Source organism: Lithobates pipiens, unplaced genomic scaffold (assembly GCF_037356315.1).
Source record: "Lithobates pipiens isolate NorthernLeopardFrog02 unplaced genomic scaffold, aLitPip1_a1.2 Scaffold_8, whole genome shotgun sequence".
In the NCBI taxonomy this organism is placed as follows: Eukaryota; Metazoa; Chordata; class Amphibia; order Anura; family Ranidae; genus Lithobates; species Lithobates pipiens.
The window spans coordinates 171,079,501-171,106,739 of record NW_027507903.1 but is presented as its reverse complement, the minus strand read 5'-3'; the positions used below and the strand labels follow the sequence as shown (position 1 = coordinate 171,106,739).

General features: G+C 41.6%; 1 protein-coding gene across 4 annotated transcripts in view; it reads left to right on the top strand.

The window, feature by feature from the left end:
* The window catches only part of PTPN12 (protein tyrosine phosphatase non-receptor type 12), a 122,417-nt gene that overhangs the window by 36,960 nt on the left and 58,218 nt on the right, over positions 1–27,239 (top strand). For all 4 annotated transcript variants that reach the window (XM_077471871.1, XM_077471870.1, XM_077471868.1 and 1 more), the window contains exons 2-4: positions 14,053–14,161; positions 17,284–17,360; positions 25,302–25,397. In XM_077471871.1, the coding sequence (XP_077327997.1) occupies positions 14,053–14,161; positions 17,284–17,360; positions 25,302–25,397 (282 nt within the window). The remainder of the gene's footprint in view (positions 1–14,052; positions 14,162–17,283; positions 17,361–25,301; positions 25,398–27,239) is intronic.

Below are 27,239 nucleotides of genomic sequence, written 5' to 3'. Positions count from 1 at the left end.
ATTGGACGAGAGCCCCTAGTCTACTTGATGTGGTTCCTTGGGGCAAAGTGTCCATCAAATTGTCTACCTCAAAGGCCAAAGCCAATTTTTTTTTTTTTTTTTTTCTGCCAAACACAAAACCAGATTGGTAGTCCTCTGTGTCTCTAATAAACTCTGCTTTTTAACCTTTTGGTCCTATTCTTTTTTTCAAGTGTTCTTAATAGTCTTGGAGCACCCCTTATACTCCTCCTATTATTCAAAGGTACCAACTTGTCCTTTATGAGCTTAATCTCCTCATCAAGACATGCAAGTTTCTCGCTGTTTCTTTGTACAAGGAAGTACAAGAAATCCACACCGGCATCATTAAAGTATTTGTACCAGCCCTCCAAATTTGATTCACCTTTTTGAGAACTAACCTCCCACCTCAAACTACTTGGGACCGTAGCTGTCTTAATATAGGTCTCCAGAAACACAATGCCCCATTGCGTATGTATTTCTGATATTGTGAGGTTCTTCAATCTAATGAACAAACCACTCGCATCAGAATCTATGGCTATAGGGTGGGAAATCAAAAACCCCCTCTGTGTCCACAACCCTTTTAGCCCCGAAATTCAAATATATCCATAGTAATGAATAGAATGCATTCTGACTTCAAGCTGCAATTAATATAATGTAATAATGAAATATAGAAAAAAATATAAAAGAAGCTACGCTAGGTTAAAACTAAATGAATGGCTGGGGATCTTAATTCAAACCATTCAATAACTCGGCAGCTGTGATTCTCGCGTATAGCATAAATACAAAAAGGAAATTAGAAAAGCTATAGAATCATGCTACCCATATGATTCCAAGCTAGAATCAAAAAATCACATGTGAATCACCTGTTCAAATAGTGGTAAGAGGATCCTGTATATAACGTAACTATAAGTGAAAGAGACACTATATGGAGCGCTTTTATTTTCTATGTACCATGTCATCCATGTGATGGTCCGATTGTTCATGGGGTGGCTGTCCAGTATTTGTGATTATGCCTGCTGTCTTTTGGAGCCAAGTTGAGATATATTACATGCTTTCCTTGATCCTCTGGTTGATTTTGTGTGGCTTGGACAATTCTTTTACCATCCACTGGGTGTCGCTCTGCCTCGGTGCTGAGTTTGTCACCATTACACACACAGGATGGTGGTACATCCTAAAATGTACCATAAGGGGTTTTAATACTGTACCAGTGGAATGGACTCAGAGCCCTAAATATTCATGGGTTAGGGGCACAAATTACTTGTCTTGCCTTGGGTGCTGACAACCCATGCTATGAAAATAATTTTGCTGTTTGGGTTCCCCACAACTTGTGAAATTCTATCAAGGGGTCATGACACTAGAAGGATTGAGACCCACTGCCCTAAGGCAAGAATTGTTTTGCTGGCTGGATTACCAGGTGGGAAAAAAAGCCTAAAGAACAAACTATTTCAACCACTGCAATATATCTCATTTCTGGATTTCGGTTTTAACACTTTAATGGGTATAAAAAATGGCAGAAGGAGAGACCTGTCGCCCATGTTATAATAGACAATCTTCAGTGCAGGGAGATGCAGTGCCATCAATTTTGAAGACAGCCCAATGCTCACAACCACAGTACACAATTAATCTAGCCTAATTTTCTGTTTGGGGTTAAATGAGTGTAATAAAGAACTGTCTAATGTATACAGGTGCATGTGAGTATCTATTCCCATGGTGACTGTATATACACCAGTTGCAACACCTTTCCATTGGGGAATTATCAGAAGTCCAAACCGATCCCCCAATGGTAGAGGATGAGGACATAAATGCTTATGACATCTCCTCCCGCTACTATGTACTCGCTCAATGCGTGAAATATTTGTACTGATCATATAGTCTAAAGATTGGTAACTGCGGATTCGATGGGAACTACTGTGCATCAACCACCACAGACTTCACCTTGTACCACCTCTGTCACATAAGAACAATAACAAATCGCAGGATGGCAACCTGCTTTCACTTAAAGCAGGATTCCACCCTAAAGTGGAACCTCTGCTGATCGGATCCCTCCCCCCCTTTCGGTGTCACAATTGACACCTTTCAGAGGGGAGGGGGGTGGAGATACCTGTCAAAGACAGGTATTTACACCCACTTCCGGGCATAGACTCCCGTGGGAGTCTACGCCATTTCCTGCCCTGCCGCGCTGTCTGCTGGGGCACACACGGGTCCCAGTGACGGCGCAGAGATTTGCTATTGCGCGACGCGACTCGCGCATGCACAGTAGGGAAACCGGGAAGTGAAGCCGATTCGCTTCACTTTCTGATTCCCTCACCTAGAATGGCGGCGGCAGCAGCCGAGAGCCGAGCGATCGATCGGCCTCGGCTGCCGGCATCGCTGGAACCCGGGACAGGTGAGTGTCCATTTATTAAAAGTCAGCAGCTGTAGTATTTATAGCTGCTGGCTTTTAATATATATATTTTTTTTTTGGTGGAATCCCTCTTTAAAGTCCATAAAGCCCACATCATAAACTATCAAATGCTGTTCATACTCCTTCAATCACTAACATTCATTTTTTTCTGTGTTCTGCAAGAAACCACCTGTACATATCTCCAATTTAGGTAAGTATATGGCAGCTGTGGTGTCAACTTAGCACATGCTCAGTTTTCAGTGTTTTCATCCTAATCACATCTGAGCAGCCCATGTGACTATATTATGGGTTGACCAATTATCGGGGGCTAATATTCACTTTCTTTAAAGAATCTATCTGTCACTTATCGATATTGGTCTAGTTAGTATCTTTTTTTTTTTTTTTTTTCTTCCCTTTACTAATATTGGTGTCCCCCTTCCGCCACGGCCATCCTTTTTGGGGCCCACTAGGTCATCGGTCCAGATAGAAGAAGCCAGTGCGTGGAGGCTGCTGCGCACTGGGCCTGCAAATGTTCTGACAGTCTGAGTCATGGCTTCTACTACCCGTATATAGCAAAGGCCACCGCCTCCCTTGCTTCGCAACAGCTGGACCAGAGAGGGCACCAGCCCCCCCCCCCCCCCCCCCCAAGACTACATATAGTCACATATGTGGGTGTATACACAGTTGTAAATTGCAGTCTGCTCCCTCCCCCTTCATGCTCACAAACCAGCTTGACACAATGAGGCTGGAATATTGCATTTAGATGGAAGCTTCACCTCCCTCTTATTCTAATACACAGGCTGGATGGGCGTGACACAATTAATGAACATAAAAAAATATACACATTAAATAACATTGTCCTAGAAATGGATCATGACATAAAAGTACACTACACAATGTGGCAATATAGGAGTCAATGTTTTATGGATGTGACTTTTGAACCAAGTGGTATAAGTCCAACTGGGCTAAAACCAAATAGATTGTCCTACATAAGATGCATCCAGATATGCTCAACATGTTTCGTGGCTAAAAACCACTTCCTCGGGGGAGGGTGCATCTAAATAAGCCAGTATAATACAGTGTAGACAGGAAAAATTTAATAAAATATGTAAGACAGTAATCAACTATTCCCACATATACTTGCATACAAACGAAGCCTGGAACCTGTGAGACCCAAACCGGGAGGCCGCCTAGAGTGTCCACACCAGAAATTGTGGCAGATGGGACCCACTAGGGAGTCAAGCACACACATGGTCCCACACTGATGTGCAATTGTTTGAGCTCCATCTGTGTGAAGTTCAAAAATCAACTATAAATACTAATAATAAAGAGCATACTACTTTCTGAAAAGGCAGGGGAAGGAAAGGGAATGGAGCCCAACCATCAAAATACTTGACATATGGATAAAGGAAAATTCCCTATTTCCACAACAGGAAAGACTGAAATCTAATAGCAGATACAAGGTGTGTGAGAGGTGCTTAACACGTGGTAGATTAACACGTGTCTGTGTGTGTGTGTGCGCGCGCGTGCGCTGCTTGACTCCCTGGTGGGTCCTGTCTACTACAGTTCCCAGTATGGATACTATAGGCAGCCTCCAGGTTTGGGTCTCGCAGGTTCCAGGCTTCGTTTGTCTGTTGTGGGGATAGTGGATTACTGTCTTATATATTTTATTAATTTTACCTGTCTACACTGTATTATATAAGCTTATTTATATTTTTCTATTTATTTAAATGCACCCGCCCCCGAGGAAGTGGTTTTTGGCCACAAAACCTATCGGCATATCTGGATGCATCTTGTGTCTTATACAGACAAACTATGTGATTTTTAGCTCGGTTGGATTTATTATTATTATACTACTCTGTTTGAAAGTCACATAAACATGGAGGATGATATTTTATGCAACATTGTGTAAGTGTACTTTTATGCTATGATCTAATTTTTTAGAACAATGAATGGTCTTTTAATGTATTTTTTTTGTATTTTTATCAATTGCTGTATTCAATAGAGACAGCTTATCACTGTCCAGATAAAGGTAAATGCATATATATATTTGTATTGACAAATTTTCTGGCCACATTGAACATGCTGCATTTAAAGTCAGGATTTGCTGCTTACTTTTGTATTGGGACTGGAGATGTAGGTTTACCTGTGCTTTTAATTTAATTTAAAGTCCCACATTTTCTCGTTCCCGTCCTCCCCTTTCTCGTGTGTTTACTATCACTTTAATACAAGATTGGACCTAATGGGCAACATTGTACTTTCTGTGCTGTAATATGAATTGACCTACCTCTTTAGGCCCAGTTTGTTCAGACAATATGGTTACCTGCTAACTTTGCACCATGCACAGGCAGTAAGCCTCTTTAGTAAGGCACAGAAGTTGAATACAGCACAATTTTACTTCAGACAATTGCAGTAAAGCGGATGTTTTTCTAGTCCTTTTTGAAGTGTAAGAAGATGACTTTCCTAAGCACAGTCTCCGCAAGTACCAACACCAAGGGGACACGGAAGACATGGGAAGGGTCTAGATAGGACTTGACTAGCATTAAACAGAAACGGAAGGAGAAACAAAGATCAGTTAAGTTGTAGTGACCCAAAACCTCCACTAGATGTCAGAATACTACTGAACAATAGGGACAGAATATTGTTCATGCCTCCCCTTTAGTCTCCACCCATTCTACACTACCTTCAGACAGCAAACCACCAAAGCTTAGGAGTAGACCGGATTACAGTGATGGGGTATAGAAGAGGGGCTGCACAGTAGGGGCATGTTGACCAGAAGACTTGTGGCTTTAGTTGACAGCTAGATGGATAGCCCGCACAGATCTGGGAACACTTCAAGCACGCTGATCACTTAAGCAGTCAGGGTGGGGGAACATTTGTTGCAACCTTGCAGATGCAATTGGCTGCCAGAACACATCTGTAGAGCCTGGAAGCAAGTAAATTTGGAGCCGTTGTGATTGGTGGCTTCTTGGCTGGTGAACACACACTAGGGAACAAATTACCCCTTAATCACCCCTTAGAGTTAGCCCCCTTCCCTGCCAGTGACATTTTTACAGTAATCAATGCACTTTTCTAGCACTGATCGCTGTATAAATGCTAATGGTCCCACAAATGTGTCAAAACTGTCCGCAGTGTCAGCCATAATGTTGCAGTCCCAATAAAAACCAGATTGCTGCCATTACTAGTAAAAAAAAAAAATAATAAAAAAAAAAAAAAATGCTATAAACTATCCCCTAGACGTTACAACTTTTGGGCAAACCAATCAGTATACGCTTATTGCGATATTTATTTATTTTTACCAAAAATTTGTAGCGTACATATCGGCCTAAACTGAGGAAAATGGTTTTGTATATTTTTGGGGGATATTTAATATAGTAAAAAATTTATATTGTGTGGTGGTTTTTTTTTTTTTTTTTTTTGTCACTTATTTTTTATAGCGCAAAAAAACCCCGCAGAAAAAAAAGTGCTCTGGTCAGAAAGGGGGTAAAATCTTCCGGGCCTGAAGCAGTTAGAAAGTGTATGATTTGCTTCTCCACTTCTACTCGACAGTGATGGCACCTGCTGATTGGCTTAGTGATATCACATTGGCACAGGGAGAGTATTATGTATTAAAGGGGGTTGTAAAGGTTTTTCTTTTTTCTTTATTAATTTTTTCTAAATGGGTTCCTTTTTAAGCTAGTGCATTGTTGGTTCACTTACCTTTTTCCTTCGCTTTCGCTTCTAAATGTTTTTTCTTTGTTTTCTTTGTCTGAATTTCTCACTTCCTGTTCCTCCTCCAGTAAGCTGTTCTGTCTGACTAAACACCGCTTGGATGATGGTGTGAAGTTTACTGAGGAGAAGCAGAAAGTGAGAAATTCAGACAAAGTTAAAAACATTTAGAAGGGCATTCGAAGGAAAAGGTAAGTGAACCAACAATGCACTAGCTTAAAAGGAACCGCTGCGCTAATAATCTATACCATAAACCACCGTTCTGTGGAACCCCAAGGTGCCTCCAGAGGTGGCTAGGGGTTCCCTGAGCTGTGGCTGATCTTGCGTCCTGTTTGGTGCCTACCCAGTTCTGAGCCAATGTCACTTGGAGGAGCCAGTGGTATGACACCAATGAACTTTATAGCTCTCTGTAAGGGGGCCGTTCTTGCCACCACTATAAAAAAGGGCATGCTTCTCACTGACCACCAAAGTAAGGGGCATTGTTTCCACTGACCCCCACTAAATGGGTTTCATCAGGGGTTCCCCCGATACCTGAATTATTTTAAGGGTTCCCCTGGGGTAAAAAGGTTGAGAGAGGCTGCCATAAACCAACGACTTATTGTGTCAATCTTACAAATGTGCAAATGATCAATTACATTCAGAATCTTCTTATAATAGTCCAAATATATATATCTAGTGTTTCAGTGCAATCAGGTGAAAAATTGTCCAAATGGATGTCAAAGATGAGGCTTGCTAAATCTTTACAAATCTTCAAAACGTGCGTTACAGGAATTCACCACAGTGCTCCCCCATTAGATATGCGCTTACCTCATAGTGTGACCTCGCAATTCTGTTTGGTCAGAAATCACTTTTTAGTCACCCTGGACTAATAAATTGTTATTTCCTCCTCCTCGTCCTGTCGGTGTTCCTCCATCATTGCTCGATATTTAAGAAGATAGAGGAGCTCTACATGGTGCTTATATAGTTTAAAACCTTATATCATTTAAAATATGTACATAAAACTCGCATATAATGGGTGCGCCAACTGTGTATCGGCATGTATCAATGTAAAATCCACGGTACTGCAACAAATGTGTACCTCTCCTTGGATAATGCAAAGTGTCTTGTCTTGACAAGGCGCTTTACATGAAAAAAAAAATATTGGTACGTTATCAAGGCTGCACTTTGTGTCTTTCTATATTTTTGTGCCCTATATTGGGGTTATCGTGCTCAGCTGCAGGGTATCCCTAATGGTTTATTAATTTATGTATTGGTTGTTCCACACCTAGCGCAATTCTTTTCTTCTTTTTTTTTTTTTTTTTTTTTTTATTAACATTACCAAGACTGTTGTAATGTAGTTTCATACATGATGAAAGATAATTTACCAACTCAACTGCCAAAAACATACTAGTTAGTGTGGTCTACCTGCTTGTCTAGAAAATAAGGACTGTGGTTTTTTATGAATCCAGTGATTGCTAAGCTAGCATGTGAGCTGGCTGTTAGTCTGCCTGTAGCATAAGATGCACCACATTGCACAATAAAACACATAAACCTTCATCTTTCATACAGTTTTGAAAGTAATAGTTGTAAATTTGCTGGTTGTTTTGATCTAGGGTATCCTGAGAACATACAAAAGTGTGTTTTTTTTTTTTTTTTTTTTTTTTTTTTTTTTTCTCTTTGCTTTTATATACAGATTTGAGTCTTGGTGGCCAAACTATTATACGGGCAGTGTCAGGATAACAGTAAATACAGTTTAACCAAAATTGTTTATTTGAATGTGTGCCTTGCTTTTTAATGTCAATGTAATCTACAAAAAATGTTGGTGTGTAATGTCATCAGTGTGGGTGATAGTATAAACTTCGATTGATTTTTCATAACGCATTATAGGCTTTTATTAGGTCATAGCAGTTTTTAGAGGAAACAATCATAGGAATGTACAATGTGACTGTTTAGACTGCCAGGCTAGGTTTACTTACAGCGATTTTTATTTTTATTTTTTTCTTTTTTTTTCTTGAGTAAATTATTTCTCCTGTAGCTACCTATCAGTTTCTTGCATGCTATTCTACTTGTTGGCTGCATTGGTAGCTGTAAAGTGAAATGTGTATTCTATTATGGGCTAATGAAGGAAGTAGAAGCAATTGGAACTGGGAAATCTTGCTTAAAAAAACAAAAACAAAAAAAACTGATGCTATGACTGGTAAAGGAATCTTCATACAATTTAAACCTGTTGTTGACGTGAATGACAATAAAAGTCAAATATACTGTGCGCATGCGCGAGACCAGGAGGTACATGCTGGGTATCCAGCAGCGCCTTATTCAAAAAAAAAAAATGTAGGCTTCAGATGCCCACACTGAAGATGTAACTGTTCGCTTTGGACAGCTGAGGGAGTTATTTTTTTTATTTTTTTTTTTTGTTAAAGGATTTTGATTTTATTACTAGTACCATTTACTTATAGGATTACCGGTAGTTGCAATGATCACGTGTGTGGAGTCTTTTTAAATTTATTTATTTATTTTTTTAAAAGCTGGAACTCTGCTTTAATTTTGTTAATGGCTTATTAGCAGATTAAAATTGGATATTTTGTTATGAGGTGTTTGTTTGTTTTTTTTCCTCCCATTATTGGATGTTGGGGCGCGGGGGTTGGTGCAGAGTGAGTGGGTTTGGCAATTGTGAATGGTCACCAAGGGGTCAATGGCTGGTGTTAGTGCTTCAGTTATCGCGACACCATGGTCAATATGGTGTCGCTATTTTTGAAGTGCATTATTTCTATTAAAGTATTGTAAAATATAATGAAATAGTTAAACTCCCCTTAATGTAGAATCAGTGGGAGCCCCGAGTGTCCCTTGCCACTGTCACCTGCCACCAGATGCAGCATCTGCTACAATATTGCAGCCCCGCTTTAAGTTGCTAATCGCCACCATTACGAGTAAAAAAAAAAAAAAATTATATAATATACATATTTTTTTTTACTTTCTGCTATAAAACCTATTAAATAAAAAAAATGGTGGTCCTCAGTTTTATTTTTTATTTTTCTTGTTTTTATAGTGCAAAAATAAGTACAGCGGTGATAATCTCATCAAATCTTGTGTAGTTCAAGTGGTTAATGGAAGAAATTACACATTTTTCAAAACAAATTTCTATACAAGTTTTCATCAGGGGCCTGGTTGGATTGAGTTTAACTAATTAGAGACGTGCATTTATTGCAGCAGGGTGGCCGCAATGTGATTGGGAGAATGTGGGTGGGTGGGGCGCAAGGCGGGATCCCCCACCCATGTTGGGATCCCCCACCCATGTTGAGGGCATGCGGCCTGGTACCGTTCAGGAGCTGGGGTGCTCGTTCCTACCCCCTTTCCTGACCTGCCGGGCTGCGTGCTCAGATAAGGGTTTGATATGGATTTTGGAGGGGTCCCTGTGCTTTTTTTGGCATGGGGGTTCCCCTTTAAAACCCGTACCAGACCGAAGGGCCTGGCATTCTCTTGGAGGGGGAAGCCATGCTGTGTGGTGGTTTTTTATTGTGCGTGGCGTTCCCCCCCCCTAAAGATTCATACCAGACAGTGTCTGGTATTGTCTGGATCAAAGTCAGATCCCTGTTTATTGAATTCGTACTTAAAGACACCGGGCCGAGTCGGATCCACATTTCTACGACTTTTGCGCGTTGTACCAGTGTGAACCCAGCCTCTAACCAGCCACAGATGGTTCGGATATCGGCTGGTTCAGCAGGGACTGGCTGAGATTCAAACAATGTATGGGCAAGCTGATTGTACACAAGTTGATCAATTGAGGGATTCCCCCATCAACACTGACTGTGTTGATTGGGGGGGGGGGGGTCCTTCTATGACCAGCTTATAGGGTGTTGCTGTTCACCCCCACCATCGCAGTAATTGAAGTGAACGATATCAGCTGGGAGTGTCTTGGCAAACATCCTAGGAACAAGGCAGGATCGGTTGATGCCATCTCGGTTTTTTAATCTGGCTTTGGGAAGAACATAAATGCCTAACTTCTATAGCAAGGGTGTTATTCACTTGTGGTCAAAGCAGCACAGTTTGTTTTTTGCAACAGGCTCCCTTTTAGGCTCTATTCATACCTTGGTGTTGTGGGCGTTTTTTCTGCTGTAAGCCTCCGCTCTAAACACCCAACAAAACAAATCCCATTCATTTCAACAGCCCCTGTTCACATCTGAGTGTCCTGTCATCTGAAGCAAAACACCTGTCGACCAAAGTACAGGAGCTTCTTTTTTGGCAGATTACAGCCATTTTCTGCTTTCTTTTTTTTCCTTTTTTTTTTTTTTTTAACATTACATTTACATTGGTGGCCTTATGACCTGTACAAAAAAGGCAAAAATCACATTATTTTCTGCCTGGAAACGATGCGCTCATGTGTGAATGCAGCCTGGCCTGCATAGGTAGTGTTTTGGTAAAGGAGTAATGACAAAGTTATCACCTAATTGTTAAGCCCATTGCAAACATTGTAAACATTTGGCCCATATAAGGCACCTACCAGCCTTTCCTCTCCCCCCTGTCCAATTGCTTTGTTTTCTGTTAATGGTCTTATAGAATGCATTGTGCTCTGAATGCATTAGAGTGGAGGGGCAGACACTGCTGCTTGTGTAGGAGAGATACTGTTTGTAGTGCCGGTGTTCTGCCAAGAAAGGTCCCCCCAGCGGATAATGACCCCCCTGTATGGTGCAGCGCTTGCGCAGGATGAACCACAATGGGGCTGCCGAAAATACCCGAAACTGAACACCTGTGAGTCAGCTTTACACGGGGCCTATGTTCCAACACCGTTGTAAGACGCAACTTTGTAAGAGGGCCCATCACCGGCTCGCTTTGCTCGCCACACTTCGGGCACGGCCTCACTTCGCTCGGCATATTTATATTCTAACTCTATGTCCACTTGGATGGTGGAGGCTTAGACCAGGACTCGGGCAGAATGTAGTGCGCAGGCGCCGTGTAGTGCTGACGATCAGCTGTTCATCTTCAGAGACGTTTTCGACAGCTCTGTAGTCATTCGTACTGTGCAAGCGTTGCGTCTGTGCAGTACGGGGGGGGGGGGCATTATCCACCGGTGGACCTTTTTCGGCAAGACACTAAAACTTCATATAGTGAAAGTGGGCATCAATCAGTAAACATTTTGTAAAAGAGAAGGAAGTGATGCACTTTATTACACTGAACTATTGCCAAGCAAATTTAGGTTCGATAATTTATTGCCTGGTAAGACAGTTCACGCAAGTATTTACTTATTTTTAGCAGTTTGCCCACTTGATTGCTTTTATTTAATTTAACTTGAAACTTCCTGGCATTTCTATGCAACCGTAGGTGCATTCAGGTTTACCGCTGAGTGTCACAAGAGCCCCAATTACTTGGACGCTCTGGTAGGCATATTTTGACCCATTATACTGGTTGGTAGCCTGGTCTATCCTCTTCTTTTTTCACAATTGGCTTATTGTGACAAGCTTCCCGACTGGGCAATAGTGAGGGATGGGGGCTTCAGGCTGTTAACCTGGCGAGTGGTTCAGCGTGAATACACCAAGGCACTGGTGGTCTTCAAAGGATACCTATTTGGAGGTGTTCACAGTTGCAAGCATTGGCCTCTTTTTTGACTTGTGTAATTTCAAGTTGGCTTCAAAAAAATCATGGCAGACTTTTTATTTATTTATTTATTTATTTTTTCAGTACTGCATGTATTTGTGTTCTTCTTTTTGCTACTTTATTTTCGACAAAAATTATAGGCTACTTTTTAGTAGCTTTGTTACTTTTTTAAATAAGTCATCCCATCCTCTGTTTAAACAGAACTTTTCATTTGGCACGATGGCCAAAAAGCTGCTTTGTTGTGCTTGATTGTTTTAATACTACGAAAAGAGGAAGGTTTTTTTTTTTTTTTTTTTTTTTCCCCCCCTCTCTTGTGGCGGTTCTCAATTGTTCCATGACAGTCACATCCTTTCTGCCATATGTGGTAAAATTCTGTCATCCGTCTCATCTGTGAGTAAGCAGAACTGGATGTAGCCTTGCCCGGACGTTGTGTTTCCCACAAGTTGTACACTGGACGTTTTCAGTTGACGCCCTTAATGCTGCAATAATAATGTGACCTCCGTGTTGCACTCGGCAGGACTTTAATAGGATATTACTAGAGGTGATCCGCTTGGCATTACAAAACCTTTATCCCTTATTTGTTTGTCAAGCTCTAATTACAATGCCAAGCCAACTAGTAAAATAACTCATCTGTCACACATTTTGCATGTGTTGCATTTATTTTTTTAAATATGAAGTACTATAAATATTTGATAATATTGATAAGTGTTACGAAAAAAAAAACCTTCTTGAGAATTAATAACCACCTGTTTATTATATGCCTTAATCACTTGAGCTACCCCCTTCTTGACCAGAGCACTTCTTGCTATTCAGCACTGCGTTTAACTGCCAATTGTGCGGTCAAAAAAAAACAACAATTAAGGACACGTAGCAGAATACGTTTTGGCCCTAAATGTATATAGAATAAATATAAAAAAAAACCTGGTGGTGTTCAAATCAAATACCACCAAAAGAGAGACTGTATTTGTGTAGATAGATGGATATATTAAAAAATTTTACACAAATTCAGTCTTTCTTTTGGTGGTATTTGAACACCACCGGGTTTTTTTTTTAAATATTTTTTCTTTATACATTTAGAGTCAAAATGTATTCTGCTACGTGTCCTTTATTAGTATTACTTAAATTTTTTTTTCTTTTGGTCAAAATTCTTTTTCTTGGTTTGTGGTAAAGATTTATAGCATCTACAAACTATGGGATACATCCTGGAATTTACTCCAATATAGACGCTATACTGTAATGGCGGTGATCACTAACTTAGTGTGACTATGATAGGGTGGCAGGCAATCTGACACTATCTGCGGGGGGTCACTGACACTGACATCCATAGTGACATTAATTCACTGATAGTATTGCACACTGGTTAGGAATGGGTTAACATCTAGGGGTTAACTGTGTTTAACCATGTGTAGTGGATGTTGCATTTACATTCTGATCTGCCTGTTTCTTCTCCCTGCTTTTCATGGAGACAAAACAGCCAGATCGCTATTACTACGTACACACAGTTCTGAGTGTTTACAACTCTGAACACCGCTTATCAGCAGGGTTCTTTGGCCATTTTCTACTACCAAACCCATCATAATGGAGTATGTTCTTTTTATTTTTTTTTTTTTTTTTTTCTTTGCTCGAAGTAGCAAAAAATAAAAATAAATTGTGTGTGTGTGTATATGTGTGTATGTATGTATTTCCTCTTACCTTTTTTTTATGGATGTTTTTTATTAAGTTATGCTAAGTGAATGTGGACATGTTAAAAATATTTGGCATTATCCCTCTTTGCCTGCAAAAGGGCCCTTTAGCCTAGATTCGCACTGCTGCGGGATTGAAATTGTGCAAATTCAGCTGAACTCGCATAATTTCATACCTGCATGTCAGTCCGACTTTGGGGGGCAAATTCAGAGACATCTGTGCGGGTTCCTGCATAGACGTCTATTGAAATCGCACCCAAAGTAGTAAAAAAAATACTTTTAGGAATCGATGTGGCTGGTGCCATTGCCAGCAATAGCTGCCGATTTGGCATGCAATTTGACATGTGAAATCACATCAATGTAAACCTAGGCTTAAATCTGTCAGATCTGAGTTATTTCTGACCTCAATATTACCAATGCATTACTGTTTTGTCATGCATGTGCTCCGCAGAGAACTGTGACAATCTCTGGATCTGAGGGATCAAAGGAATTACATTTTTAGTAGTGGTGTTTTGGTTGTGTAATTGCTTTTCAGCATAATCCTAATGTTACTGCTGTTGGGGTCTATACTGTTTCTGCCTATTTAAAAATGTATTTTTAGTTTGAATCAATAGAGCATTTACATTTATTTTCTCTGGGTTGATATTTGCATTCACTTTTTCTATCATTGCAGTGACTGCATTTGTGATCAGGAATATGTCATTTTTATTTCAGAGGTTAAGACGACTGTCCACCAAGTACAGAACTGAAAAAATTTACCCTACAATCACTGGAGAAAAAGAGGATAATGTTAAAAAGAACAGATACAAAGATATTCTGCCGTGTAAGTGATATTTTTTTTTCTTTTTCTTTTTTCCCCCTTTTCTTTGCTAAATCAATTTTGTATCTTTTGTATATGCTCTTCTCCACCCCCCACCCCCTTTTTTTTTTTTTTTTTTTTCTTTTTTTTTATTATTAAATTGTGATGGTGAGGGGATAAAACCCCTGTCGGGTTTTTATTGCATTTTGTGTTTTGGACAAGTCACTCTTTCTAATTGCCCTTGTTACCAATTTAACCGAGAATAAATGAGTTGATGCCGGAACAGGAATAGAGGAGGAGGTATCTTCCAATTGGCACTTTTTTTAATAATTTTTTTTTCAACTGTTTTTAGAGGCAATTTCCCGTACCTTACTTTGTTGCCCTTCCTATACAGAAAGTGAAGGGAAATCTCCTTTTTTGAGAGACATTTTATCGATCTAAACCAAAGTGAAATACAGGTTCATACAGAAAACACAAACCACCATATCATTCCAGTGCAACATTAGAACATACATGTGATGGAATCTAGTGTGTGTGTGTGTGTGTGTGTATGTATGTATAATATATATGTTACAGACCAAAAGTTTTGACACACCTTCTCATTCAAAGACTTTTCTTTATTTTCATGACTATGAAAATTGTAGATTCACACTGAAGGCATCAAAACTATGAATTAACACATGTGGAATTATATACTGAACAAAAAAGTGTGAAACAACTGAAAATATTCCTTATATTCTAGGTTCTTCAAAGTAGCCACCTTTTGCTTTGATTACTGCTCCGCGCACTCTTAGCATTCTGTTGATGAGCTTCAAGAGGTAGTCACCTGAAATGGCTTTCCAACAGTCTTGAAGGAGTTCCCAGAGATGCTTAGCACTTGTTGGCCCTTTTGCCTTCACTCTGCGGTCCAGCTCACCCCAAACCATCTCGATTGGGTTCAGGTCCGGTGACTGTGGAGGCCAGGTCATCTGGCGCAGCACCCCATCTCTCTCTTTCTTGGTCAAATAGCCCTTACACAGCCTGGAGGTGTGTTTGGGGTCATTGTCCTGTTGAAAAATAAATGATGGTCCAACTAAACGCAAACCGGATGGAATAGCATGCCGCTGCAAGATGCTGTGGTAGCCATGCTGGTTCAGTATGCCTTCAATTTTGAATACATCCACAACAGTGTCACCAGCAAAGCACCATCACACCTCCTCCTCCATGCTTCCCGGTGGGAACCAGGCACGTAGAGTCCATCCGTTCACCTCTTCTGCGCCGCACAAAGACACGGTGGTTGGAACCAAAGATCTTAAACTTGGACTCATCAGACCAAAACACAGATTTCCACTGGTCTAATGTCCATTCCTTGTGTTCTTTAGCCCAAACAAATCTCTTCTGCTTGTTGCCTGTCCTCAGCAGTGGTTTCCTAGCGGCTATTTTACCATGGAGGCCTGAATCACACAGTCTCCTTTAACAGTTATTCTAGAGATGTGTCTGCTGCTAGAACTCTGTGTGGCATTGACCTGTTCTCTAATCTGAGCTGCTGTAAACCTGCGATTTCTGAGGCCGGTGACTCGGATGAACTTATCGTCCGCAACAGAGGTGACTCTTGGTCTTCCTTTCCTGGGGTGGTCCTCATGTGAGCCAGTTTCTTTGTAGTGCTTGATGGTTTTTGCCACTGCACTTGGGGACACTTTCAAAGTTTTCCCAATTGTTCGGGCTGACTGACCTTCATTTCTTAAAGTAATGATGGCCACTCGTTTTTCTTTACTTAGCTGCTTTTTTCTTGCCATAATACAAATTCTAATAGTCTATTCAGTAGGACTATCAGCTGTGTACTGTATCCACCTCCTGCACAGAACTGATGGTCCCAACACTGAAAGGTGTCATTCAAAATACTGTTTGTGTGTTTTTTTTTATTTTATTTTTTTTACTTCTATCTATATAAAACATCTTTGCTTGCAATACAATCTAGGTCTCGATATTACAATAATAATGTGCCTGAGGTCTGCCTTTTCCATCTATCTGTCTGGTGCACACGGGTATAGAATGTTACTTTACACACAGGACCCTGTTCTTTGTTTATGGTATACATTACTAGTTTACTGGCAGATGTCAAACTACCGCTATCGTGTATCCTCAATTTTGATACTGTAACTCATCTGTTTAACCACTTGAGTCCCAGATGCCGTTTGGCTGTCACAACTGTTTTTATTACTGCACTGGGGACAGTGTCCAGCAATAAACCCAAGAGTTGATTGTTTCATCCTACAAACCCCTCCATTGGAGTGCGCTGTGGAAACAAATGTTAACACAAAGTGTCTTGTTTCACATTGGGAGTGTGGTGACATCACAGCACTTCCTGTCAGTACGGAGGGCGGGGCAGAGCTCTTAGTCTTGTCCAGCCTCTTCCTGCAGCAGCAGATCACTGCTATAGCCCACTGTGTGTATATATACCATATGTTTGTTTATAAAATACCCCATAATGTTCTCTCCCTAAATAGATCTGGTCACAACAGTGGTGTGCTATGATCTGGATACAATTTACGTTCTTCATGCAAGCATCAAATATTTACACAAGAGACTACAATAGCATTCAGGTTTTTGGTGAAAATCCATGAAAAAATTACTATCGTGCGAATTTGTGTCCTTGTAAATCTAACTCCATGTTCTCCTAATGCCATTCTAAAAATGTATGCAATCTGTCCCCCCTCACTCCTGCATGCATCACAGTGTAGTGCTGAATGAGGATTGAAGCTCTCCTAAAATAAAACTCGTATACTTGAGTTTTACCTTGACACTACATTGCATAAGTCGCACTAATGTGATATTTTGATCAGCAGACTGGCTTTTGCTTTTTCGTTCCCCCCCCCCCCCCCCCCCCCCCCAAATATATGTGAATTTGAAGTACAAAGCCTAAAAGATATATTGTGTGGAATCATGTTGTGTTGCAAAGGTTAATAAAGAAATTCTGTGTTACTCAAGGGTTTTTATAAGGAAAACAGGCCTGGGGACCTGGGAATAATTCAACTTTATTGTAGCAATTAGCCTGTGTATATAAATACTCATATGTCATGGATGTAACTTGTATACACTGTCATATTTCCCTTTTTTGTTCTTTCGGTTTATTTTATATATATATATATATTTATTTCTCCCAACAGTTGACCACAGCAGAGTAAAACTTGCACTGAAAATTCCTTCCTATGAATCAGATTACATCAATGCAAATTTTATTAAGGTATGACATGTCTTGCTTCAATGTGTAAGATTCATAAAGTCTTTTAAAAATTGTCTTTTGAAAGTGAATATTTTGCAAGGAGAAGCCTAAACAAATGCATCAGTGTTAGGCTTCATGTACACTACCGCTGGTAAAAGCACGTTTAGGAGCAGTTGGGTATTTATTAATTAATTTTTTTCTGCTCTGCTTTTTTTGGAATGGGTTCAGAAGCTGAGTTTAGAGGCATTTCAAGCGCCAAAAGCTTCTCGTTTAGCTGCATTTGGTTTACAGGCAGTTTTCATTATTTTTTTTTTTTTGTCTAAACGCAAATGTGACTAAACGCAGCATGTAGACGTATCAAAATGGGCAACGTGGGTTGCTATCTGTTAAATTGTTCAGGAGAGATTGTAAAAATGTCCCGTGTACATGAAGCCTTATACTAATCTTTAACCAGTAGCTTTGTCTCCATTAACTGTTCATCAAGTTGTATTTTCTTTTCTGCTGACCGTATTGTATTACAGAGCTAGCTTACACATGAAGTATTTATGCTGTTTGGGAATTTGTTTTTAATGCATGATATTCTATCTTGTATAGAGAACTGATATCTGTTTCACCTTGATGAAGGTGCTGCTCCTCTCATTGTATCTATTTTTATACATTTGTCTTCATGTTTATTCTTCACTAGCTGTTTTATATTAATGCTAGAATTTTAGAGGTTTTACTTTTACATTACTGCATTTGCATTACTGTTGGTATGCATTTTGCTAGATCATCAAATCGAAGAATATAGTTGATAAACTATATTCTATTTCCAGAACTCCAAGGTTTTCTTGGCTCTCTGTTTACTTCTGTTTTGCTTTGAATTTTGTGTACTGGTGCAGACTGTTATAGTGCACTGCCATGTTTGAAACTAGCTTGGGGTATCTGTACTTGGTGCCATGGTATATCATCCTGCTGAAAGTAGCCATTTGAATATTTGAAACGGGTTATCCTTTAGCCTTAAAGGGATATGCAGCAACTGTTCAGGTATGATTTGGTAGTATAAGTTCAAGTGTTGTATTTTTCAATTATAAAAAAGGTTGTTCTGCCATGAGGGGACCTGTGTTGCTGCTCTATTTGTGATTTTTTTTTTTTTTTAATCTATTTATTTTTTTTGGTTCTTCCATGTCTTGCGTCTCCAATTTTTGATAATATGCTCACTGTAACATAACTTTACAGCAGAACTGAAGATCCTTTAGACCAGACATTTTTACGGTCTTGCGTCTCCAATTTTTGATAATATGCTCACTGTAGCATAATTTTCCATTTCTGACCCAACATCCGTTAGACTTGGTGTGCATGTTTAAGCACATCCTCTTCAAAGTTTAACATGTACCCATGTGGTTATATTGTACATTGATTGACATCCTGTCAGTTTGAACTAGTTATTGCTTCACTTTTGGTGTTTTTGCCTTTTGGAACAGGACAACTAGTATTTTAAAAATCAATAAAATGTTAAAACTATTTTGATTCCAACTTTTTTTATTTGTCTTGACTTTGGCTTTTTGTCATTCCCTGTACAATTGCCCTCAGACTGGGGCAGGTGAGGCTTTTTAGAAGCCATTTGGGCTATGCTTCATGCACGTGTATTGACAAAACATGCTGAGAGAAGCTAAAGCCAAGTAATAGCTTTATTGTGCTTCTGTCTATTTGCATGCTGGTAATATGCTTCAACTTAGTGTTGTATACTATGCTGTGGTGCTGCTGTAGTCGAAATCAAGGCTCTGGATGAGCTGCATGACAGGGATGCTGGGGTCACAAAATAGCAGTACAGAATCTCAAACTTTCATGTTGTTGATATGGTTAACATTGTGAGCTCTGGCGCAATAACTGTTTGAGCATAGTAAAAAAGTGTTTCAAGGCTTGGTGTGTCAAGTATTGGTTGGTGACCCATAGAAATATGTGAAGGGCCAGTGCAAAAAGATTTTGGAAGAAATTGCAGAAGGCCGCAGCTGTTGGCACTTGTCTGATCAGGATGAAAGTTGCGCATTAGGCTTTTGGTATGCCTGAGATTAAAGTGGAAGTCCACCCTAACACTTAAATTCTCCCCTGCAATCATTAACATGAACAAAGTTCAGCCTTATGCCTCAAAATGAAAAAAATCCCAGCTTTTCTAACTTTTATTTCGTAGTGTCCAGTGCTGTCACATGACTTTACTTCTAAGACTAAAAGCAGCCAGTTGGTGCGGTTAAGGAAAGCTAGTGACCTCACTTCTAGGGAGTGGCATTGTTCCTGTGTTGCCAATGCGCGTTTACATGATGGGAGGAGCTGATCATAGGTTCCTGCCCAGTGTTCTTTCATCAAGAATGCATTGTACATCCTAATTCACGAGAAAATTAAGAAATTAAAAAAAAAATCCACACGGGACAGGGCGAAGCTGCACTCTAGTCTCAGGCTATGTTTCCACTATGCGACTCCAAAGCTGTGCGATAGAGTGCAACCTTGATCCAACTTTACAGTCTGGATCAAAGCCGCATCAAAAGTTGCATGAAAGTAGTGCAGGCACCTTTTCAAAGTTGCATAGATGGCAACGTTTGCCATTGAAATCAATGGGCTGTGACTTGTGATAAGACTGTCCAAAGTCACATGACAAGTCTCTATAGTGGAAACAGAGCCTTAAACTCATTACTCAAATGTAGCTCCCTCAGCTGGGTGTTTTCCATGCAGAAACAACTTTGTGGTCGTACACTGTAGAAAATCTGCCGCATGTTGCATTGTAATCTATATACAGTTTCTAACAAATGTAACATACTTCCAGCTTGCTCGCGCTCTCTCTCGCTCCAAAACAAGGCTTTGAAGAGAGGCGTTATCTGGGCTGAGCAAGACAGAGGCTGTTAGAATGTAGTGGAACAGTAGGCATGCCTGTGTAGGACAGTGTTATAACCACTTCAATACCGGGCACTTAAACACCTTCCTGCCCAGACTAATTTTGAGCTTTCAGCGCTGTCGCACTTTGAATGACAATTGCGCGGTCATGCTACACTGTACCCAAATGAAATTTTTATCATTTTTTTTCCCACAAATAGAGCTTTCTTTTGGTGGTATTTGATCACCTCTGCGGTTTTTATTTTTTGCTAAACAAATAAAAAAATACCGAAAATTTTGAAAAAAACGTTTTTTTTTGTTTCAGTTTTAAAACTTAAGTAAGTTTTCTCCTTCACTGATGGGCACTGATGGGGTTACACTGATGGGCAATAAGGCAGCACTGATGGGCACCGATGAGGTGGCACCAATGAAGTGGCACTGATGAGGTGGCATTTATGGACACTGATGGGCGGCACGGATGGGCGGCACGGATGGGCACTGATAGGTGGCACAAATTGGCACAGGTGGGCATGGGTAGGCACTGATAGGCGGCACAGATGCTAACTGATAGGCGGCATTGTATTATAATGTACTAATGGATGCCAATCAGTGCCAATCAATAATGCATACCAATCAGTGATGCCCCTTGTGGGCACTGATTGGCATCCATTATGGGCACTGATTGGCATCCATTATGGGCACTGATTGGCATCCATTGTGTGCACTGACTGGAATCCCTGGTGGTCTAGGGTGGCATACCTTGTCCTTGGCATCCCTGGTGGTCTGGTGGCGTCCCTGGTGGTCCAGTGTGGGCATCCTCGGGGGGGGGGGGGGGGCTGTGCTGATAATCGATCAGCACAGACCCCGCCCCTGTCAGAGGAGCAGCCGATCGGCTCTCCTCAACTCGCGTCTGACAGACGCGAGTGAGGAAAAGCTGATCACCGGCTTTTCCTATTTACACTGTGATCAGCCGTGATTGGACACGGCTGATCACGTGGTAAAGAGTCTCCGTCGGAGACTCTTTACCGAGATCGTAGTTACCGGGTGTCAGACTGACACCCCGCAACAACAATCGCCACGATGCGCGCCCCCGGGGCGCGCAGCGGCTCATAATCCTGATCACGTCATATGACGTCCGGTCAGGATTATGCAACCACTTTGCCGCCGTCAATTTGCTATAGGGCGGGCGGCAAGTGGTTAAGGAAATAAGGTTGTCCCTGAAGAACAGGAAGAAGCTGATTACCTAGTTTAGAAAGTCTAATCAAAGATAGACGATCGGCTATACAGAAAATTAATAATGTCAAAGATAAAGATATTAAAAATGTTCCATTATATGTAAAATTTTTGACTGGACTTCCACTTTTAATGAAGTGGTTCAGTGACGCACTGAACAAATTACACCTTTTTACTTTAGTCTGTTTTTTTTGTGTAGCTGACACTGGGTTACAGAATACCCTTATGGCTTAAAGCAAAAAAAATTGGCGTTTTTAAACCATTCCCATTCACGAACGTAACAGTTTGGCTTTGGCAAGAGCTTAAAGAGAGAGACTCTTCATAGCGAAGTATGGTGTGTGATATATTCAAGTCTTCAGCCAAGCGAAGGCTCATCTGGCTTATATTATATTGAAAGCCTTCAGTTAAAATGAGCTATAGAGGATAAAATCTCAAAACCAAAAAAAAACTTTTTGGTGTGGTTTGGGATTCCCTTAGAAGTTTTGTCTGATTATTTATTCAGTATTTCCTTTCATCATCTGGTTTTAGAGTAGTTAGTTACAAGTGGTTTAGACTCGTTCATTTTAAGTTCGACAATATCATAAAGCAACTTTTAAGAGGTTATTTGTAAGACTAACACCTATTTATTTTCTGAATGGTTTATTAGATTCTGACATTCGTTTAAAGTTGGTAGTTTGAAACTCCTATTTCCCTAGGGTCAGGTCTGTAATTTTATATAGGGGTTGAACTGGCACTTGGTATTTTCCTTTGCTGACTTCAGTTAAAGCGGAGGTCCACCCTAAAGTGGACCTCCGCTCATCGGAACCCTCCCCCCCCCTCCGGCGCCACAATTGGCACCTTTCAGGGGGGAGGGGGTTCAGATACCTGTACAGTACAGGTATTCTGCACCCACTTCCGGGATAGCTCTCTGCGTAATCTACGCCCCTTTCCGCAAGTGCCCCGCTGCTTGCTGGGAAACACACAGATCCCAGAGGCAGCGGGGACCGTCCTTATTGCGCAGTGCGATATGCGCAGTAGGGAACCGGGAAATGAAGCCGAAAGGCTCCATTTCCTGATTCCCATACCCAAGATGGCGGCGGCAGCACCCGACAGACGATCTAGAGATCGGCTTCGGGTGCCGACATCGCGGGCGCGCTGGACAGGTAAGTGTCACGATTTTAAAAGTCGCAGCTGCAGTATTTGTAGCTGCTGGCTTTAAAAAAAAAAAAAAAACGGCGGACTCCCGCTTTAAGATTCATGCTGCATCAGATTTTTATTTTTTCCCCTTCAGTGACTTAAATCTAGGCTCCTTTCTGTTCAGCTTGAGCCGATCTCTTGATAACAGCTAACTGGATAGGCATATCCTCAGCCATAGCTTTTGGAGGTCTATTTGCATCCTGCTGGACTAGACTGTTAGGGAGCCTAGAATTGGCTTTTGGGCACTGGAATCTGTGGAGCTTTCACATTAGGTGGTTCTTGGCTCTAGAGTCATGGTGATGTGTGACCCTGTCTCTAAAGACTCCCTTAGTGAGGACGGCTGGTTGGGCTGAAGCACTGGGAGCTACTCAGGCCCCCCCCCCATTTGCATTATGGTGCACCTCGTCAAAATTTCCTGCCACTTTGTTATACTAAGGTTTTAGGCTGCGGGATCCGTGTTGACATCTAGATTGAGTGCTGTATTTTCTGTGCCCTCGCTTCACCTCTGGACACCTGTAATCCTCATCCGCACCAGCTGCCTTAGTTTGTGAGTACTTGAGACCTTGCTCCACTTGTTGCTTACTGCTCTGCAGTGCAACATCATACCAAAGATGCACAGAGGACATCCCTGCTGCCATGGGCGACTTTGGCTTATTCCTGTAGTTCTAGGAGGGTTTATATGGTATCCCTAGAAGAGGCCAGTACCTGCAAGCTAGAAGCCGAGACGCTTTTTTGTAGGGTTGTTGTCGTTGGAGTCTTCTACAGCTCCACCGGGTGGGGCTGACACCTCCTGGACTTTCTATATGAATTTGCTCAAATTACTGCAGCAGTGTTCCTATGAAGAGGCATACTCCAGTGATATCTCCCCAGCGCTATCAAGCGGAGCCTGAGGGCCCTGTTGCTATCTCTAATTTACAATCCCAACAGTCCTCTCCTGGAGAAGCTGTTTTTGAGAAATGACAACTTTCTCCAATTTTCAAAGGGTTGGCTAATACCTGATTGATTGCAGTGCATACTACCTCCTTCACCTTCTCAATACACAACCCCCCTGATGGGTTTTACTTCCTCTTTTCCCCTGCAAAGTAAAGGCATAATGGGCTAGTAGGCATGTGCCTGCAAACTAAGCCCATTATGTCCATGATGTCCTTGCTGGTGACTGCATCCATCTTCACCCCTCTTCCTTTTGGGGCTGTGGACTCCGGCTCTGTGACTGGCCAGAGTCGCATGCGTGCGGGAGCCCCCAGTCACAGCACCCTGTGCCCTTTCTTCAGAGCGCATGCACTGATTAAGTCAGTGCTGCACTCCTGTGACCTATTTTCAAGAGACAGCGGGCTATTGCCTGCTGGTGGCTGACGTTACTCACACGGTCCACACTGGGGAGAGATCGCAAATTTATAATCCGGATCTGCCTAGATGCTTGGACCATGCTTGCCTCTTAGCTGCACCACTGGAAGAATGAGCCAGCTGCTCCCTCTGTTCTCCAGCCCAGCACTCCAATGGGGAGGGGGTAGCGGATACCTGTCAAATCCAGGTATTCGCTCCCATGTCCGGTGCGGCGTTCTACGTCATGTCGTCCTCCCCCGTTTTGTCTTCTGGGAGACTCACAGGTCCCAGAAGACAGCGGGGACCTTTGAGAAAGTGCAGTCTGGCTTGCGCATGTGCAGTAGGGAACCAGGAGTGAAGCCAAAAGTCTTCACTGCCTGGTTCCCTTACCAGGAATGGCGACGGCAGCACCCGTGAGTTGATCCGAAGATTGGCTTCGAGTGCCGACATTACAGGCTCCCTGGACAGGTAAGTGTCCATATGTTAAGTCAGCAGCTACATTATTTGTAGCTGTTGACGTTAAAAGAATGAGTTGTTTTACAAGGGGAGTATTCACATATATTTTAAGGGTAGCATTCTTGACATTGGCCACAAATGTAAAGGGCCTTTATCCAACTGACCACCAACGAATTTGTTTTAGCAGGGATTCCCTAAGACCTGAACTTTTAAGTGTTTTCTCCTGAGGAAGAGACCAATAAATGCACGAATCGTTGTCTCAGTAAAAAGTGATACAATATATCATCGTGGAGAAAATGAGCCAAAATGTGCTTGTGTGATCATTAACAAAATAAGTTCTATGCGGTGTAGACCAAGTCTGATGTGTGAAAATCAAATAAAGTATCAGAGCATGTGGACCCTTCAATTAAAGAATCAAATAGGCTACATCAACGAATGTGTCGTCTATGATGGGAACCTTTTTCTCTCCTCCTCAGTCGTCACTGCAGTCTTCCACATAACCGCTTAGGATACTCCTTCGTAGCATTTAAAAGAACGCAAAGTGTAAAACTGTGTACAAATGTATTAAAAAAAGGTAGCCACTCACAAGATAAATATCCAAAAGCAAGCTCTTGAATAGAAAATACCAGTTCCGGGAACAAATCTTAGTATCCTGGTTCAGGCATGCGTGGTGATGTCACGAGTCTAAGCGGAGCTTACCGGAATACTGACGGATTGCATCCCGGGACCGGTATTTTCTATTCAAGCGCTTGTTTATGATCTTTATCTTGTGAGTGGCTAGCTTTTTAACTATTTTAATTAAAATGGAATATACTGCATGAGCATGGATTATATTTTAATGCTACCTTTTTCATGTTCCAATTTTTTTTTTTTCTTTTAACTGTTTTGAGACTGTAATGAAATTTGATTTGTGTTTTTTTTCTTTTCTAGGGTGTGTATGGGCCTAAAGCTTATATAGCAACCCAGGGACCACTAGCCAATACTGTTGTAGATTTCTGGAGAATGATCTGGGAGTACAGCGTTGGAGTAAGTCTGTCTGCTTGGCTATTTTATTTCTCCTAATGGGAAAAAAAAAAATCAACTTTGGGGCAGATGTAGGCTAATTACCAATCTCGACCACATTTAAATACGGGCCAGGTTGATACTAGCCCATACGTGTACTGCAAGTTTTGTGAAGGAAAGTGTAATGCATTGTCTTCAAACTTCAGTTTTACTTGGTGCATTCACATGCAGTGGCTAAAAATGCAGACATGCTGCGTTGATGCAACACATACCACCATACACATATGGTGTGTACAGGGTACATGCACAATTGTATCTTAATTGTACAGTACAGGATATAGTCTTAAAAATCATATTTCCTGAGTTATAGGTTGGTACCTTCAGGTGACTACAGCCTAGCAAAGCTTTTTAAGGAATGTGCTCAGAGTGTCACCCCTATAGCCCTACCCCTTTCTGTGGGTCCGCAGCTTTTTGCTAGTTTTGTTAAGGTAATAACCTTTCTTCCATATGGAGAAATCATACTTGGCTTAACTAGTTTAATATTTTACTTCAGATTCTAAAATCAAGAGAGACATACCTGGACTCATGCTGGGGGGTACTAATGATAGCCTGTACTTTTGCTTTGAGCACTGAACCCTGCTTTGGCACTCACCTCAGCACTTTGTGCAACGTGTGTAGTTAGCCACAGATTGCTATACAAGTCCAAGGCTGTGTTTTCATCTGTATGGAAGATATAATCGGGTGTAATCTAACAACGCCAGAGCTATGTCTTACATCAAACACCAAGCAGACACAGCACCAGGAGTCGTATATCAGAATGGCTGATTTCTGTTCACATGCAGAAGCTTGTGGCTTAAAGTGGAGTTCCACTCAAAAATGGAACTTCCGCTTTAAGCACTCCTTGCCCCCTTACATGCCCCATTTGGTATCTAATTCTTTTGAGGTCGGGGAGTGGGTGCTTGATTAGGAGGGGGACTTCCTGTCCCACTTCCTCCTTCTGCCCAGGGACTACCAAGGCGACTCATCCTTTTGCCTTTGGCGGCCTTTCCCTCTAGGCGATCTCCTGGGACGTGACAGGTCCCAGGAGATCGCCTGTCCACTCCGGGAGCGCAGTGCGACTCGCGCATGCTCCATGCGTACCCGGCCGCAAACCCGAAAGCTGTCACAGCTGGGTGCCCAGAGTGGCAATGGAGGCGCCGGCGGAGAGGAGGGGGGAGAGGTGCGACACCCCTGTTCGGCCACATCTCTGGACTGTGGAACAGGTAAGTGTCTGTTAAAAGTCAGCAACTACCCTTTTTGTAGCTGCTGACTTTTAATAAACCTAAAAAGCCTGGAACTCTCCTTTTAAAGTCTGGTTATATGCAGCTGCTTGTAAAAGATGCCTCACACAAATGCTTCTTAAGAGGTGTTCTCTTTGGTGGGGCACCTGACATGCCACAGGAGGAAAGGTGGTTCTTCCGCAGTGGAAGGTTCCAAAATTCCCTTCAGGGACTTCTTCCGCCTCAAATGTAGAGCACCTCAGTGCAAGACGTGAAAACAAAATCTACCAGTTCTACCCCAAAGCCCTCTTCCAAATGAACAGACACCCTCCTGAGTAGGGGGGATGTCTGTTTTAGTTTGCCTTTCTCTAGGTCCCTGGTGTGGGTTCTATCTTCAAACAAAGGTAGTCCTCCTATCCTGGGCCTGAATAAAGTGCCTTCAAGTTTCAAAGTTCGATATGGAATTCAGAGTTTGTTGTGTCTCTCAGATGAGGGGAATACCTGGCATCTGTAGAAGTTTTAGATGCCCATCAACATGTTCCCATTTACTTGCCTTTCTGCACTTCGGAGTAGGAGACAAATTTCAGCTTTCCACATTTCCATTTGA